The following is an 18,837-nucleotide window of genomic DNA, read 5'->3' on the forward strand; positions in this document are numbered from 1 at the left end:
CTACCTTCAAATCCCAAAAAATCATAGAACCGAAAAGACAACCGGTTCCAAAGACACCTGGCACACACACTTGGGATCCGAAATAAATCATAGGATCCGACCAAACTACCGGTTCCAAAGACTCCAACCAAACCTTCGGAACCCAACAAAACTCCCGATTCCAAACCTAAGGAGCATAAGACTTCAAAAACTGTGCCACACAAGCACTCTGACCCGAAAAAAATCGGCACCGAAAGAAGATATTTATTTATTTATAAAGTTTTATATAGCGCGAATTTGAACCCGAAGGATATCAGATCGCTTTACAATTTGAGGCAATTAAATAACTTCCCACCCAATTCCCCTATAAACCCCCATCCCACTATGGAACTAAAAATGCAAAATTAGAACAAAAAAATTTAATAACTACTAAAAAATGTACAGCCCCTGTATCCCTACCAGTCACTTAGTGTGTTGGCTGACTGGCATCATCCAGCCTGCCACCACAGATAAGTTTCTGATTCCCTGCAGGCATGAGCCCGTGCGCAGGGGCCAGGAGCAATGCCTGCCCGGCGGAAGGTAATCACACCTCCTCTGGCATGATGGCTAGATAATTTAGCATATCAAAGCCAGAGGCTTCAAAGCCTCTGCTGCCTTTGATGTGTGACCATGGCTTCCCCCAGGATGGCCTCTGCTAGTTCAGTTGCATGCAGAGAAGCCGACCTGCAGTTGATGAGCAAGCAATTGGTGAAAAACTCTTTGTTGCTGGCGGTCTTTTCTTTAGGCGCTCTAGGTAGGCTGGTGAGAACGGGCGGTCTCGGGTTTTTTTTGCAGGGAGGGTCTTTTCGGAGACCTGTGATCACTTGGATTTTAGAACTAGGGGCGTCAAAGACGGGTGTGTCCTAGGAGGAGGCTAGAGCAGATGCTTCATTGTCGGACATGGCTGCCTCTGTTCTAGTAGGTCTTGAGAACAAGGGTTTTGTATCGGTATTGGAGCGTCTCTGAGCCCTAATGGGAAGGGCTGCGATTCTTGGGGCTTTTTGTGGCCAGGGTTCCGAGCCCAGTCTTGGGGGGTCTCTGAGGTTGAGTTTCATGGGTTTCTGAGGGCCAGGGGGTACTCTTGAAGCAGTTGGTGTTGGCAGTGAGGGGAACCCCGGGCGGGGATTGGTGGGGTCTGCGTGCTTTATCTAGATTGGAGAGGATTTCGGTCAGGCCCCGGGAGATGGAGTCTATCTGGTTTTCTAGTGACGTGAGTCGCTGCGCCACTGAGTTGTGGGAGGGGTTGGGGGCATCTTGGGGGGGTTCACCTTTTGTGGTGTAGGTTGGGTTGATGGAGTGTTGCCTCTTACTCATTGTGTAGGACAAGTTGCCTGTCTTTGAAATCCTGGGAGGAGGGTGGATTGGGTCGAGGAAAGAATTAGAGTATCTGAGATCTGTGAGGGAGCTAGTGAGGGTAGGGGGTCACTGTTGGTGGGGCTCATTCGTGAGATTGCGGTGGGTGGGTCCAATAGGGGATTGAGGTTGTGATTTCCTTAGGGAGCTGTGGCGCATGCTTGGTCAGGGAGATGTGTTGTGAGGTGACTCGGGAGGGGTGGACGATGGGGGCGTGTGGTGGTGTGGGTTTTATTTCCTGTTGGGGCCGATTAGTTGTAGGGGGGTAGGGTTGAGGTGGGTCGAGGCGGGTGAGGGAGAGCGGATCGGAGTGAGGGGAAGAGGGAGTCAAAAGCTTTGAGGTTCTCATTGTTTGCCTGAATGAGTATAGTGCCGTTAGTGTAGATGGTCACGGATGTGGTCCCTCTTCTAGATGAGCGATTAGGGAGCAGGGAAGTTAATTTGCAGCTGTGAGGTGTGGATGTGGTTTTGGCGATGTAAAGTTGGGCTGTGAGAGTGGAGATCCAGTCTTCTGGTCTCTCAGTCTGCAAAATTAGGTCCATCTTGATGAGACCTTTGGAGGAGGAGTGGTAGATATCAGTAAATAGGGTTTCTCAGTGTTGTCGGATTAGTTTGAAGTTGCGTCTCATTTTGTAATAACTACTAAAAAATGTACAGCCCCTGAATCCCTACCAGTCACTTAGTGTGTTGGCTGACTGGCATCATCCAGCCTGCCACCACAGATAAGTTTCTGATTCCCTGCAGGCATGAGCCCGTGGGCAGGGGCCAGGAGCAATGCCTGCCCGGAGGAAGGTAATCACACCTCCTCTGGCATGATGGCTAGAGAATTTAGCAAATCAAAGCCAGAGGCTTCAAAGCCTCTGCTGCCTTTGATGTGTGACCATGGCTTCCCCGTAGACATGAAATATGGGGGCATCCAGAGATAGATCTCTTCGCCAAAGATTTAAACACAAAATGCCCAAGCTTTGCCGCCACATATCCACACCCATTGTCCAAAGGCAATGTGATATGGATGAATTGGTCAGGCAGGTTTGCCTATGCTTTTCCGCCTCTCCCACTCATTCCACTATTGGTACGCAAGCTGCAACAACAGTCACTAACACTGATCCTAGTTGCTCCAACATGGCCAGAAAGCCATGGAACACAACCTTGCTGGAACTATCAGTAGTCCTGCACCAAAAAACTAAATCTCTCCCCACAACTCTTAACACAGAACCATGGAGACATCAGATACCCAGATCTAGCACAGCTCAACCTAGCAATCTGGCTCCTAAAGTCCTAGAATTTGGTTTCCTCAATCTTCCACCTGATTGTATCAACGTCATCAAAGAAGCTTGGCGTCTCAACACTACAGCCTGCTATGCAGCCAAATGGAAAAGATTTGTAATATACTGTACCACTAACACAATCAATCCTCTAGATGCGTCTATTCAGCACATCATATGTTACCTACTGCATCTTCAAAGATGTAACCTAGTATACACATCAATCAGATTACATCTCGCTGTCATAGCAGCCTACCTGCAAAATAAACAACATCTATCATTATTCAGGGTACCTGCCATTAAAGCATTTATGAAAGTCCTCAAAAGAATAATTCCTCCCAGAGTACCACGCTCTCCAGTGTGGAATCTAAACATCGTCCTCACTAGGTTGATGGGTCCTCTATTTGAACCTCTGCATAAATGTGAGCTACAATTTCTTACATGTAAAGTCGCTTTCCTTGTAGCCATCACATATCTCAGAAGAGTCAGTGAGCTACAGGCACTAACTATTCAAGAACCATTTTTTCAAGGCATATGAGTTGCAGATTTCACACTGAGCATTAGATCGCCTCCTGGTGTTGGGCTCGGATGATTGCATGTTGTTGTCTTCTTGGAGGAATTCTTTGTAGTCACGAGATAGGTGACTCCTCCCTTGGACAATAGTGCCCATGGGCATCGACTCCATCCTTAGATTATTTTTTCAGCCACTGGGTTCGGATGTAACTTTAACGCTCCGGTTCGAAATCTACTTAGAATAGTAGTTCGACACGAAAAACTTCACAAACAACTTCCGATACCAACAAACAACGACTCAACGTCATCTGTTCGATTCCGGTCGTCGACGCGGGCCGTTGGGCCGGTCCATGCCTTGAGGCCTACACCTCATGCAAAGGACGCCATTTAAAAGATGCCCCGAGTGTGGAGCAAAGTTTCCACACAGTGACCATCACGAGGTCTGTAATCTGTGCCTATCGTAAGACCACGACGAGTCAAGATGTACAGCCTGTGCATCTTTTTGATCAAAGAAGACGATTCGAGATCGGAGGGCCCGTCGACACGACATGAAGAGATCGGCTCCAGAAACGGTGGACATCTTCGATGAAGAAACTCCGCTCGTTCCAGAAGAGGATTCAGATGATCTCCGGATCGTATCCGAGGCAGATGACTCCGATGACTCCATACCATTGGGTCAACGCATGAGTACCACTGCCCCTGCCCTATGCCCAAGGACTGATTCCGATGCCGTAAAGCCCTCGAAACAGCCTTCCACTCCAAAAACAATACCTTTGGTGCCGAAAAGTATGTCAAAGGACCCTATCACAGCTCCTAAGGCTAAAGACACACAGTAATCACACCCGGAATGTAAAAAGTCTGCGCCGGCAATGGTCCTGCAAGGAGAAGAACTTTTTACACCTGATCCTATGCAAAAGAAAATCTACATTGATCCTCAAACAGGTCATGTGTCCACTACACCACAGAGCAAGAGGAAGTCAGACACAGCACCTACACCTGCAGTGCATGTTAAGAAGAATGACTCTGCTACATCTCCTATGCACCCTTCTTCTCCTGTACTTCCTTCTCCTTCATCTCCTCTTCCCCTTAATATTTCACCTATAAATTCTCCACAACACTCTCCTCAGCATTCTTTTCACACACCTCAAAATAATGATGAGTATAGCATAGGAGGAGGGGTAGACCCAGATGAACCTTTTCCCTACCCTACTGATGATCCAGACTGGGAGTACCCAAACCCATAAGATGTGCCAGATATTCCTGACCTGCACACATACCCTTCCAAACCTTCTCGCCCAGAAGATAATATTGGGTTTGGACATTTACTGAATAGGGCTGCCATCTATCATGGGGTCACCATGCATTCAGATGAAGCAGTGGAGGACTTTTTGTTACACACTTTTGAACATTCACAAAGGTCAGTTCAGATCCTGCCCATGATTAAAGGAGTCATTAAACATGCTCCAGAAATATTTAAAGATCCTGTACGTACTAGGATTCTAAATACAAGAATAGTAAAAGAGCACAGACCTGCTCCTGCAGACCCAGCCTACATTAAAGGTCAGCTAACCTTAGACTCCCTAGTAGTGTCAAATGCTAGGAAAAGAGCAAACTCACAGACATCAGGTGAAGCACCACCCCCTGATAAAGAATCTAAGGTGATAGATGCTTCAGGCAAAAGGATAGCGGCTCAAGCTAGCAACACATGGCGTATAGCCAACACACAAGCCCTTCTTGCCAGATATGATAGGGCTCACTATGATCAGTTAGATAAACTATTACAACACCTACCTGATCAATATAAAACACAGGCAAACGGCCTTATACAAGAAGGCAAGTTAATTTCTAATGCCTCCATCAAGTGTGCACTTGATGTAGCAGACACTGCATCCAGAGCTATAAACACTAGTGTACTACTTAGACGTGGCTACGCATTTCAGGATTTAAGCAGGAGGTGCAAACTACCATCTTAAATCAACCATTCAATCAACATCAATTGTTTGGACCAGAGGTCGATACAGCACTTGAGAAATTGAAGAAGGACACAGACACAGCCAAGTTAATAGGGGCTCTGCAATCCACACAGGCACAAAGTTCCTTTCGTCGCTCCTTCTATAGAGGAGGCTCCAAACAAATTGGAGCAGACAATTCAGCTTCATTTAAATCCAGTTTACAAACATCCTCCAGTAAATGATATTTTAGAGGAGGATATAGAGGCAACAACAATAAGGGAAGAGGTCGAGGAAATAACAATAACCAAACCTCTTCAACCACAAACAAGTGACTCTCCTCTGCTCCCCCAACAGCATTCCACTCCTGTAGGGGCCAGATTAACACAGTTCCTACCTGTCTGGAATTCCATTACAACAGACAAATGGGTAAGACAAATTATCCAACATGGCTACTGCCTAGAACTTACAGCTACCTCTCCGCACATACCACCCAAACAGCGTCCAATGTCAACAGAACATATTACGCTACTCAAACAAGAAGTTCTATCACTTCTTTAGAAAAATGCAATAGAAATATTTCCTTTACAGCATCAAGGTATTTCCTAATACCTAAAAAGGACAGGACACTGAGACCAATTCTAGACCTCAGGCCCCTCAATCAGTATATACACTCAGAGCACTTTCATATGATCACTTTACAACAAGTGCTCCCTCTGCTGCAACAAGGCGACTTCCTAACAACACTAGATTCAAAGGACGCATACTTCCATATTCCTATGCATCCTTCTCACAGGAAGTATCTAAGGTTTGTACTAGAAGGACAGCATTATCAGTTCAAAGTCCTTCCATTAGGGGTCACAACTGCACCAAGGGTGTTCACAACGTGGCTAGCAGTTGTAGCAGCACATGTCAGAAGACAACAAATACCTGTCTTCCCATATCTTGATGATTGGCTCATAAAAGCCAAATCATTGAATCAATGTGTCCAACACACATCTCAAACAATTCAAACGTTGCACAACTTGGGGTTCACAATCAACTACACCAAGTCACATCTTCAGCCCTCTCATATACATCAATATCTAGGGGCTACCATAAACACGTCTACAGCTCTAGCGTATCCCAGTCCAGCCAGGATACAGTGCATTCACACCCTAGTCACAAGGTTTCTAAACCAACACTCTCTCCCAGCCAGAGTGTTGATGAGACTAATAGGTATGATGGCATTCTGCATTTTTATTGTACCAAATGCAAGACTGCAAATGCGCCCATTGCAAGAATGTGTAGCACAACAGTGGAACCAGGCTCAAGGACAACTTACAGACCTGGTGTTGGTAGACAGCCGCACACATCGCTCTCTGCAGTGGTGGAACACCAAAAACTTGTCCAGAAGGCGGCAGTTCCTCGAGCCTCTTCCACAAATAATACTTACAACAGACGCCTCACTAACAAGATAGGGAGCCCATCTCCTACACCATACAACGCAGGGTTGATGGACCATTCAACAAAAAGAGCTCCACATCAACCACTTAGGGCTGCTAGCGATATTCTTAGCGCTCAAGTCATTCCAAGTACATGTAGAAAACAAAGCTGTATTAATCTGGACGGACAACATGACAGCCATGTACTATATACAAAAACAGGGGGGGACACACACTCTCTGCAACTTTCCCAGCTTGCACAGAACATCTAGAGGTGGGCCATTCCACAAAAGATCTATCTTTTGGCAGAACACCTTCCAGGAGTTCACAATCAGATAGCAGATCTGTTAAGTCGGCAGACACAACAGATTCACAAATGGGAACTACATCCGCAAGTTCTCCAACCGTTCTTTCAAAAGTGGGGTCAATCAGACATAGATCTGTTTGCCACACACAAAAACACAAAATGCCCAACCTTCGCCTCCAGGTTTCCACAACCGTTGTCCGAGGGCAATGCCATATGGATGAACTGGTCAGGCAGATTTGCGTACGCTTTTCCGCCAATTCCACTGATACCACTAGTAGTGCGCAAACTAAGACAACAATCTCTCAAGATGATCTTAGTAGCTCCCACATGGGCACGCCAAGCATGGTTCACAACATTGCTAGAACTATCTCTAGTTCCACACCAAAAGCTGTGTCTGACACCATCAATTCTAACGCAGAACCATGAAGACATCAGACACCCAGATCCACCACAACTGAATCTAGCGATCTGGCTCCTGAAGTCTTAGAGTTTGGTTATCTTAACCTACCACCAGACTGTATGAATATCATTAAAGAAGCCAGAAGACCTACTACTAGAGCATGATATGCAACAAAATGGAAAATATTTGCCATTTACTGCACTAATAACCAAATTGATCCATTGGATGCTTCTATCCAAAATATTATCTGCTACCTTCTACATTTGCAAAGATATAATCTAGCCTATTCATCTATAAGGCTTCATCTTGCAGCCATTGCTGGGTACCTGCAAAATAGACAGCTCCTGTCACTATTTAGAGTACCAGCAATTAAAACATTCATGGAAGGATTAAAGAGAATAATTCCTCCTAGGTTACCACCCTCTCCAGTGTGGAACTTAAACGTTGTTCTTACCAGGCTCAAAGGGACCAACATTTGAACCTTTACACAAATGTGAATTGCAATTCCTTACATGGAAAACAGCATTCCTTATTGCCTTTACCTCACTCAGAAGAGTTAGTGAAATTCAAGCCTTCACTATACAAAAACCTTTTCTACAATTACATTGTAGCAAAGTAGTCCTAAGAACACATCCAAAGTGTCTACGGTTATTACTCTTTTTCATCTAAACCAGTCAGTAGAGTTGCCAGTGTTTTTTCAAAACCCAGACTCTGTAGCGGAAAGAGCTCTACACACCCTAGATGTAAAAAGAGCCCTTCTCTATCACATTGACAGAACAAAAACATTTAGAAAGACTAAACAATTATTTGTAGCTTTCTCTCCACCACATAAAGGCAACCCCATCTCCAAAGCTGGCATTGCAAGGTGGATTGTAAAATGTATACAAATAGGCTATCAAAAAGCAAAACGTACACTAACTATCCCTCCTAGAGCTCATTCCACACGTAAATTAGGAGCCTCTATGGCTTTCTTAGGAAACATTCCTCTAGAAGACATATGCAAAGCTGCAACATGGTCTACCATGCATACCTTCACAAAACATTATTGTCTTGATGTACAAGCAAAGCAGCAAGCTGCTGTAGGACAAGCTGTCCTCAAAACTTTATTTCAAACTACTGCAACAGATACAGGCGACCACCGCTTAGGGAGGTACTGTTGTATAGTCAATGCTCAGTGTGAAATCTGCAGCTCATATGCCTCGAACGGAAAATGCTACTTACCAGTGTGCATCTGTTCTTGGCATGCAGAGCTGCAGAGTTTAACACGGCCATCCGCCTCCCCAGGACCTGTATCTGTTCCAGTTTTATCTTACTTAGATATACACACATGGACATCACTTTTCTATTTTCTACTGACTCCATCATTTCCCAATTTGGCGAAAAACAATCTAAGGATAGAGTTGATGCCCATGCGCACTAATGTCCAAGGGAGGAGTCACCTATCTTGTGACTACAAAGACTTCTTCCAAGAAGACAACAACATGCAATCATCCGAGCCCAACACCAGGTGGCGATCTAATGCTCAGGGTGAAACTCTGCAGCTCTACATGCCAAGAACTGATGCATACTGGTAAGTAGCATTTTCCTTACAACTCCATCATAACAAAGTGGTTCTCAGAACAAATCCCAAATTCCTTCTAAAAGTTATAACTCCCTTCCATCACAACCAATCTATAGAGTTTCCAGTATTCTTCTTGCAACCACCAACAGTTGCACAAAGAGATCTTCATGCACTAGACGTAAAAAGAGCACTTCTTTACTACATTGATAGAACAAAACCTTTTCGTAAAACAAAACAGCTTTCTGTTTCCTTCTCACCACCACATAAAGGCAATCCCATATCAAAGTCTGGAATTGTAAGTTGGATCGTCAAATGTATACAAATTTGCTATCACAAAGCAAAATGTACACTTTCGTACCCCCTAAAGCCCATTCCACTCGCAAAATAGGGGCTTCCATGGCTTTTTTAGGAAACATTCCCTTAGATGATATCTGCAAAGCAGCTACATGATCTACACCACAAACATTCACAAAACACTATTGTGTAGATGTGCAAGCAAAACAGCAAGCTACTGAGAGCCAGGCTGTACTCAAAACACTATTTCGGACTATTGCAACAGATACTGGTGGTCGCGGCTAAAGAGGCAGTAATGCTATGCAATCTATGCATAGTGTGCGTTCTGCATCTGTTCTTGGCATGTAGAGCTGCAGATTCGCACACGCCCATCCACCTCCCTGGCTACCTTTATCTGTTCCAGTATTATCTTAATTAGATACAACATACATGGACATCCCTTTATGTTTCTCACAAAGCTCCATCATTTCCCTTCTTGGCGAAAAAACAATCTGAAGATGGAGTCGATGACCATGTGCACTATTGTCAAAAGGAGGAGCTATCTATCTTGTTACTTCCAAAGACTTGCTCCAGGACATTAACAAACTGCAAATATCCGGGCCCAATACCAAATGCCGATCTATGCATAGTGTGTGAATCTGCAGCTCTACATGCCAAGAACAGATGCATACTGGTAAGGAGCATCTTCCTTCTGTGTCTGTGTTCTTGCTCACCTGTCCTGAACTATTGAACTTGACTCTCTATAGGCAAAAATCCCAGAAACACTCTCCACGGTACCAGGGACAGTAGGTGAGATGCAAACTGTATAATTTCAACCTAAGCAAATGTACATGTTCGCTGTAGGGTTTTTGATGCACCACATTCTTACGTTATAGGAAGCTATATGTATGGTTTCGGCTTTTGACTTTTTGACCAGCTTGATAATGAATGTTCATTGGTCACTTTTGTGTAAATTCCTTACAATAGTATGTAAGTGGTTGAGGTTCCTTAGTTCCTCAGGGATTTAGAGCACACGGAGAAGAGCAGGCAGTGAGTAATTAACTTCTTTCCTTTTCTTCTCCGATAGGTCAGCTTCAAAAAGGAATGAACGTGGACCCTGAGATTTATGTGAAACTCATAGAGAACTGGTCGCCAAGTAAGAACTTCTCCACAAGTTTCACGGAGATCCAGAGGGATTTCATTGTCTCCCTCCCCACCAAAGTCAAGAGTCTGATCCGACTGGTGAAGCACTGGTACAAGAGGGTACGGATGTACGGCACAGTGTAACTTGGGGGCAGGGTTTGTGGTAAAAACAGTGTGCTGTAAGCTCATGGGTTTCCTACACTACTGAGAGGACACTAGTTGAGTAAGCTCACAAATGGATTCCTGACCACCTAAACGCCATTGCTAGAGAAAACCACATTGCATGCATCCTGTATCACTGATAAGTGACTGCTGGGAAGAAGGCCACACTTGCAAGACCTGTAACGAGGACAGGTCAGGGGAGAGCATTCTTACTGCTAGGATGCCTTTTTTGCTGGTGTAGTGTTATAGTTCTGATGGGACACTTAAATGATGTGGAAGCCCAGATTGCTGGAGTCCTTCTTCTTGAGCCCACATGCTGCGCCTCCTGATTGTGGAGGACCTGGCCTGGCAGTTCGGGCTGGACTGCTCCCACAGGAGCAGGGTCAAGACTAATTTACATATAGCTGGGTCCTGTCTGAAGTGGCATGGTATTCAAAATAATGATGGACTGTGATGCAGCCTGAGTAATTACCAGTGGCTGAGATTAATTCAAGAACTCCAGCCAATAGTTTTTGTGTACTTTAGTATGAAACCTCTCACCACCCACAAGCAGTAAATTAATCCCGTTTCTAGCCAGTTTGGACATGGGCACCAATCTCACAAATACAATAAACACAGATCCATTTGAACTTCAAAATGTGGCCAGACTGCAAGATGTCTTCGCAGACATTCAGGCCGTGTGTTTGTTCTCCCAATCATAATGCATAGCTGCAGCAGCAGAAACAAAGCACTATCCCAAAATGTCATAGTTCAAACAGACAATTATTTCTTCATTCTCCGGGATTTATTGGAGTTGTTTTGAAACTGGACAACACTGTTTTGCACCTTTATAGAGAATAACATCAAATGGGAATTATTAGATTTTCCTGATTTATTAGATTTCTCCGACAATAGTATACACGACTAAATTCACAATCTATTTAAATTTTCCATTCATTTAATTTCATCTTGTAATTTATGTAGATTGAATACCGCTCTTTTGAAACGTTCCTATGTTTGATCTCCCAAGTTGATGTCTCCATCTGTTTATGAACGTCTAACAGTTGTTGAATTTTTCTTGCAAACTTTTGACAAATTTGATCTGAGTTTTCATTGGGTTGGAAGATGATTTTGGAGCTGCTACGTCGGTATTTTTGTAAGACTGGATTTTAATTGTCATATTCTGTATATTTCAAAATAGGCCGAACAGGTGGGATTCTCCCCAGGTCTAGGCAATTCACCGCTGCAGTAAACATGTCCACTAATTTGTAGGTCTGACAAGTGGCAGATTTAAATGTTAAACAGAGCTCAAGGGTTCAAGAAAAAAAACTTATAGAGTTGTTCTATGGGGCAGCCCACTTCAGCACTGGAGGGCACCTCTCAACTGGTGACTAGTTGCAATCTTTGTAGGTAATATAGGGCGGACTTTTTGTCAGCCTTTAGTTTGGGAAAGTTTGGATCAGCCTCCCACTGCCCCTGCAGTGTTAGAGACTCATCTACATTTTGAATCATCCCTTAGGATGTTAATAGGAGCAAGGAAATTAAATACATATGTTAATAGTAACTGATATGAATACAATCTATATGAAAGCCATCAGTTCCCTGCTTAACCTACGCTCTGCGACTCCTCAAAGTAAACTACACCTGGAATTTAGCCTGTAATAACAGTGGGTGTATCACACTTCAGCCAGACGTAACTATATTTGCAAATGCAGTAGAGCAAACTTCGACACTCTAAAGTGCCTAAACCTGGAAGACTTAAAAATAGAGAACCATAGAAAAGGGTGAATGGACCTTCCACTACTTATAAAAACAATTAAATAACAAAAACGAACCCAACTGCTGTGAACGGGAATCCCTGCCCTGATTGCCTCAACTGTAATGACTCTGGATCTTTGATTCTGATTTTCATTGTCATGGTGGAACACGGACCATGCGTGTGTGCCCTGACATAGGCCGGTCTCATGGATTGTGGTCTTGTAAGACCAGACGGGGCACCCAAAGTGCCACCCTCATAGTGGTGAAAAACGACTACTGCCTGTGCCAGGCGTTAACAAGCGTAAGTGCTGTGGTGATAGAATACTGTGTCATTATCAGTAGAAGTGAACAGGCCTTTTTTTACCTGTCACAGGAGTGAGGCTTACGGGCTCACTAATAAAAAGTTGCACTGCTGTGTGCTTAACTCACCTTCGGCCTAAATTGGGCTGGTATGCAGCGTTGCACAGGGTGTGTGTGTGTTATATACATTTGCTGGATGCATATATGCCTGTGAATGGTACAATGGATGGCATATGTATTGCTGTACAGTGTTTGTATGTTATATGCATGTGCTGGGTGTATGTGTACCTGTGAATATTGCTGTACTTGGAAGATTCTGGGTTCCATTTTGGGAGACCCAGGGCTAACTGGAGGAGCATGAGGTCGTAGAGGAATCCCCAAGACAGATTTGTGGATGGCTACATTCCTGTGAACTGGGTACCACACTTTGGAGGAAGGGAGAGCCAGGCTCTCCAGTCTTCTTCAAATGGTGCTCTTTGATTCACAGAGAGGTCACTGGAAAGGGGCCTTGATGCATCTCAGGAAGTAGATGGGGCTGATAACATAATCATAAAGTGTAGGGCTGAGGCCCTGGGGTAAAGGCTTGATGCACATATCACTGTGGCTGAAATCCCAGTGTGAAACTCTGGTCACGCCCACTGCCAATGTTGTGTGGCTATCAGATTTGGAATCACCCCTGCTATGACAGACTACTTTCTGGAGGAATGTCATGGCGGAGAAGAAGCCACTTCAAAAGGAAGCAGGCACCAACATTAATTTTAAAGACTCAAAATCTAAATCACATTTGGAGTCTGGAAATGGACTATAAGAAGAGGAGCTAAATGCCCTCAACATTGTCAAATGTCAACCAGCTAGTTGGGGTGTGCAAAGAGGTGAAACTCTGCACAACTTCTTCATCTAATCAGGACTTTGGGCCTAGACCTGCTAGTCTCCCAGCTCGATGAGGGAACATCACCCAGGAAATCTAAAATCATCTGCCCCTGGAACCTGGAGCACCAGTGTCTGCTTGCTTGCCAAGACCAGTGTGCCCTGCTAAGAAGAGGAGAGCTTTCGAGAGAGTGAGGTCCAGCAGGGGATCCTCGCAATTGCATCCTTGTACTGAGGTGATAGGAGATTGCAGCTGCACAGATCGGGCCATGGCCCTGTACAGGTTTAAGTCTGCAACCCTGTATGCCAGGTGGGGCAACTGGAAGATTGCTGCTGTGCTAATCGGTTTGTAGTCTGTGTGCAGAGTGAGGACTGTGACCGTGTATGCCACGTGGGGACACCTGGAAAAGGCAAGAAGCGTAGTCTGGCCAAGACAGTCGTTGAGAGGAAGAGGTTGCTGTGGAAACCAATGAGAGCCCAAGACCCGACTGAGACCATCCCCAGGAGAGTTGAATCCACCCCCCCCACATACCTATGGGGAGGATCCAAGGAAATCTACCAGCATCAGTGGAGTGTCGAGGACCCCACAACCCCGGCTGCTGCCTCTGCAGGACTGCGTGGGAAAACTCCACCTAGGAGGAATTCGCATGAGAAAGCTACTGGCACTTCAGTACTTGTGAAGGAGGCACGCTTGGAGATTCCAGTGTGCAGGCCCAGCTGGTGTGAGTAAGACTGATTTACGGGTCAGAAGGCCCTGGGGAACTAGACGACCATATAGCATTTAGTGCTGGAACACTTTTGACTTAATAATGTTTGACTGATCAGACCGGATTTGCTGTGTTCAATAAATGATTGATCAAGAGTGCAAGTGGGACTCCTGAGACTCGGACTGCTAGTGTGTCTTAACATGAATGGCACCTATTGTGAATGGGGAATAACCACTACCACTAGCGAGAGGAGAGTGGGACTCAGGATCCTGCCTGCTAAAACACTAGAGCCCTGACCTCTGGGGACTGTGTGTATTGTTTGTCAATGGTATATTATACTTTGTGGTGGTATATAAATACTTTTTCTCATAAAAGAAAGTACTTGACTGGATAATCATTTATTGCTGCTGCATGTATTTTGTGTTGTGAGCCTGTGTTCATCCCACCATGCAACGGCTCAACCGCGCTACCACTGAGAGTTAGAAGATTCTCTTGTAAAATAATTGTGAAGACCTACTGTTATTTTTTAAATACAAACACATAGACCTGGTTTTAGACTCCTATTTGGAAGGTTCTTTAAAAGTGAAATTCAGACTATATTATATATACCAGTTTTCCAGTTTCAAGGAACATTGAATACCCATTATACTGGCAACACCGAATGCAGGCTGTATGACTATAAAAAATAAATTAATTGGTCACATTATTTACCTGTGTCCAAAATTATTAGAATTACAAAATAAATATTTACAGGAACCTTTCTGAGAGTCTAATGTTAAGAGAGTGGATGAGCCATTAAACTTTGTTTTAATGCACAATCTAAATCCTTTATTATTAAACTCATGCAATTTCTTTTGGGCTCCTAATCCATCCACTCTTTTTTGTTGCTCATTCTAGTGTTTCAATTGAGGCCACCAACAATCCATATTAGATTCCGCTTGCTGTACTTCCGTTGCTCCCACAATTCAAGCTAAGGATAGAAACCTAATTGTTCGCCTCCAATTTCAAATTCCTTTACATTTACAAAGCGTTTTAACATTTTCAATTTTAAATCTTGCACATTTACATGTGTATATTCATTTTCTAACTTTATTTAATTTTGTAAATAGTCGCAAACTTACTGCGTAAGCTTCTGGCTCTTAAGGGGTTCGCAGACCACAGGTTTAGAACCACTGTCCTAGAGCACAGACAGAATCTATCTGGAAAAAGTCCACACTGCTGGAGTTCAGTCGCACTGAAGCAGCACGGGTGGGGGAGTGGGAGTAAGCTAAACTTACTGATGTCCTTTTGCACTGATGGAAGAGGAACCTCCTGCTGCTACGGTCCTGTAGAACTAAGAGGAAACTTATCAGAAGAGTCTCACACACCACTGTAGTTCCTTCAGTAGAACTAACAGGAAGCTCTCCGAAACTCTTCCCACTCACTCCATCTGACCACCATTCTTCTATTTTTACAGAAGCTGATTGAAGTGAAGAAGGAGAAGAAACTGAAGAACCTTCCATCAAAATATGCTCTAGAACTTCTGAGCATCTATGCCTGGCAGGAAGGGTCTGGCGGGCAAGAGCGATTCAATATGGCTCAGACCTTCCGGAACTTTTTGGAGCTGATCTGCAACTATAAAAACCTCTGCGTCTACTGGACAAAGTACTATAACTTGGAGGACAACATGAAGTTGGCAGAGTTCATCAGAATTCAGCTGGCCAAACCCAGGTCTGTACTTTTCAAATCTGTCTATGTAGAAGGTAAATAAACCCAAGCAGTGTGCCAGGGTGTATTTTTACCTAACTCAATCACTTACACTATATCATAGGTACCACCATGATCTCTAGCTTAAAGGGCATTAGACTGCAACTTGCAAGACTCCCATATTTAGAAATCAACAATGACTTGTAGCCAACTCAAGTCGATCTATAGGGTTTCGAAGAATATATTTCGTAGAAAAATTGCTCTGAAATACTGTTTACATTGAAAATCTTTGTGGAGGGGGACCTCCAACTTCCAGATATCTCTCTTTCTTTTGAATACAAATAACAATCCTCACTTCTCTATGCTTCCTTCTGAGATCTGTTTCCCCCCACCTAGCCTGAATAGATGTGTCTTATAGCTATAATCTTTAATTGATTTCCAGTCGTCTAAATAACCAACTGTGCACTGGACAACGGCCTCTGAATGCTGTTGTTTTTAATTTGTGTTTTATCGTTTGAAACACCTTTTAAATAATGATTTTGCTGTCAATATGTTTCAATTTAATAGATGTGTGACAACAATGTAAGCAAAATAAGGTACCTACTAACATAGCTGGCACAGATGGGCTATTTTAGAAATGTTACTTTTTTTGTGCCGTGGTTAGTTGTTTATGCCCTTACCCTCCCTTTCTCTGTTTATGCTACACCAGTTTTAGGTAATTTTATTTCTTATATCCCTCCTTTGGTCACCTCATCCTTTTGTCATTCCCTCCCCGGATCCTCAATAAAAATATAATGTAATATAATATAATATAATGATATTTTTATGGAATGATTCCACCCTAGAAGCTCTGTGACTGGAGTGGAGTGTTTTCTCATTCTGGGGAAGCTTATTCTTACCCTCCTCTTTCTACGTTTCAGTCCTGTTATACTGGATCCAGCAGATCCAACAGGGAATTTGGGAGAAGGATACAACTGGGAGGCAGTCGCCACAGAGGCTGAAAATTGCTTGTGCCAAATGAAGATCAAAACCTCCCCCGGTCAGGCTCTGCTCTGGGATCTCCCGGTGAGTGGGTCTAGGTTTATTGTTTGGACCGCACTGGTCCAGATCCATCCCAGAAGAGTGTTTGAATCTATGAACGAGAGCGTGTATAATTGTTCTACAGGGGATGTACAGGATTCAGGATTTTAATGTTCAGTTTCTTCTCCTTAGCCCCATCCTAAGTGGACACAGCTACAGTAATTACTTACTGCATTTCTACTAGGTGTTTTGGGGTATCAGAGTTGCAAGTCTGATGCTCTCTTACTCTGGTGAGTTCAGGTAGCCTTCTACCTTAGCATTAGCCTTGATGCTGATCGGTTCACATTAATAGTACCAGAGCATTGATGTTGGCAGTGCCTCCAGTCCTGCTCTTACGTATATAGACACACAAAGACTCATGAATAGGCCCTCACAAGCATCTAGTCTTGTCAGTCTGTAAAAACCGTCAGAAGAGTTGCTCTCCTTCCACCAAACACCCAGACAGCTCGGCTCCACAGGACTCCTACTCACTCACATCCCACATAATCACAGAACCAGATCATGAGGACGGGCGTTCTCTTACATTGCGCCCAAAGCGCGGAACGACCTCCCACTTCAAATCAAACCTCCTTCCCTCTTCTTGAATTCCGCAAGAAGCCGAAGACCTGACTTTTCTATTAACCAATGTAACATAGGCAGGGCCCGGCACACGCACCTGCTTTGGACCGGGATAACAGTGTGAATGATAGTGGACTTTACAAAAACACATAACGTAGCCCTCATTGTTCTTGATTGATTGAATGTATGATCTCTTCAGATCTCATTAGTGAGTGTTCAATACTTTCTGGATGCTTTGAGGAAAAGCTTGTGAGACTTCTGCATCATTAGCTCGTTTGTATGTATCGGCACTACAGATGAAAATGTGTTGCTTATAATTTAGCCTTCCCTCATAGAATGCAGCTCATCAAACTCATATGATAGCTACTGCTAGGATCTTTCTTGGTACCTGTAATAAAGGAAGCCTATTGTGTTCAAGCAACAGCTTCTCTGACAGTTAATCTCAACTAAGATCTCATGGTACACTTAAGTTATTCTTTCTGAATATGCACATACATATGGCAATAATACTTAAAGGTGTTTAACTTTCTACTTCTCTGCATAGTTAAACACAAAATGCAACATGCAATATGGGGTAGCGCATCTCCACACTTCCTCATAGCCAGGTATGGTTCTTTCTCTCAAACACCCAAAAGTGGTGGAAGGAATGTTTGCCAACCACTGGGAATCAGTCAGGGTAGCATTCCAACCCTTCATTTTATTTCCACCATGCCACCTCAGAGTATACCCAGTTATAAGCAACCCCAGACTGATTTTGGCCTTCAGCCTGGTGCAGCTTGGTTCCGGTGGCACAGTGTGCATAGGACCCATGTCTGGTAATACCTTTGGCTGAAACCGGTCTTGGGTTACTTATGTTCCAGTTCAGAGAGGACCTGGTTCAGCAGTTTGGGCTGAATTGTTAATATTGAAGCAGGACTGATGCGGAGGGTAAATGGTGGGCAAAAAATTAAAGACCCAAGTAATTACCAGTGGCTGACATTAATAAAGCATTCTGCCCATCACTTGTTCTTCTATTCCTCACGGATCTTTCTGTAAACACCTTAAAAGCTCACCCTCATACAGTCACTTTCAAGCAGTGCGTCATTTCATATTCTGAATACAATTAGCAAACAAGTCCAGCAGATCAACCTCTGCCTTGTGCAGGAGTAAGACCGCCTATCACAATTAACCCACTTTTTCTGGCATGGCACTGCCAGTCAGACCTCATCATAGGGCCATGATTACAAGTGCCTCGGAGGGCTTGGGTATGGATATCATACCCAGTGGAATCTGATACCCCGGGGTTTGGTATTTATTTGGAACAATGTTTATCACCTAATATGAGTTTAGCCCTTCAAAGTGAGGTATAACATGTAGATGTTGGTGCTTTTCAAACCCAAATATGCAAGTCTGGGTAGGTAACTTGCAAGTTTGACCTTGCTGAAATGTACTTAAGGAAAACTGCAGTGGTGTGTACTTTATCACACCAGGTAATTAATGGGTATGGTAAACTATAAACAGATCTTAAGAAGAGTCCCTGCACAAATAGATTTTG

General features: G+C 43.9%; 1 protein-coding gene across 1 annotated transcript in view; it reads left to right on the top strand.

Annotated features, from left to right (window-relative positions):
• LOC147679609 (2'-5'-oligoadenylate synthase 1-like) overlaps positions 1-18,837 on the top strand; it is a 183,260-nt gene that overhangs the window by 160,321 nt on the left and 4,102 nt on the right. Inside the window, exons 4-6 of the mRNA XM_086943184.1 lie at positions 10,151-10,326; positions 15,436-15,689; positions 16,586-16,730. Of these exons, the coding sequence (XP_086799310.1) occupies positions 10,151-10,326; positions 15,436-15,689; positions 16,586-16,730 (575 nt within the window). The remainder of the gene's footprint in view (positions 1-10,150; positions 10,327-15,435; positions 15,690-16,585; positions 16,731-18,837) is intronic.

This window comes from Lissotriton vulgaris, chromosome 11 (genome assembly GCF_964263255.1).
Source record: "Lissotriton vulgaris chromosome 11, aLisVul1.2, whole genome shotgun sequence".
In the NCBI taxonomy this organism is placed as follows: domain Eukaryota; kingdom Metazoa; phylum Chordata; class Amphibia; order Caudata; family Salamandridae; genus Lissotriton; species Lissotriton vulgaris.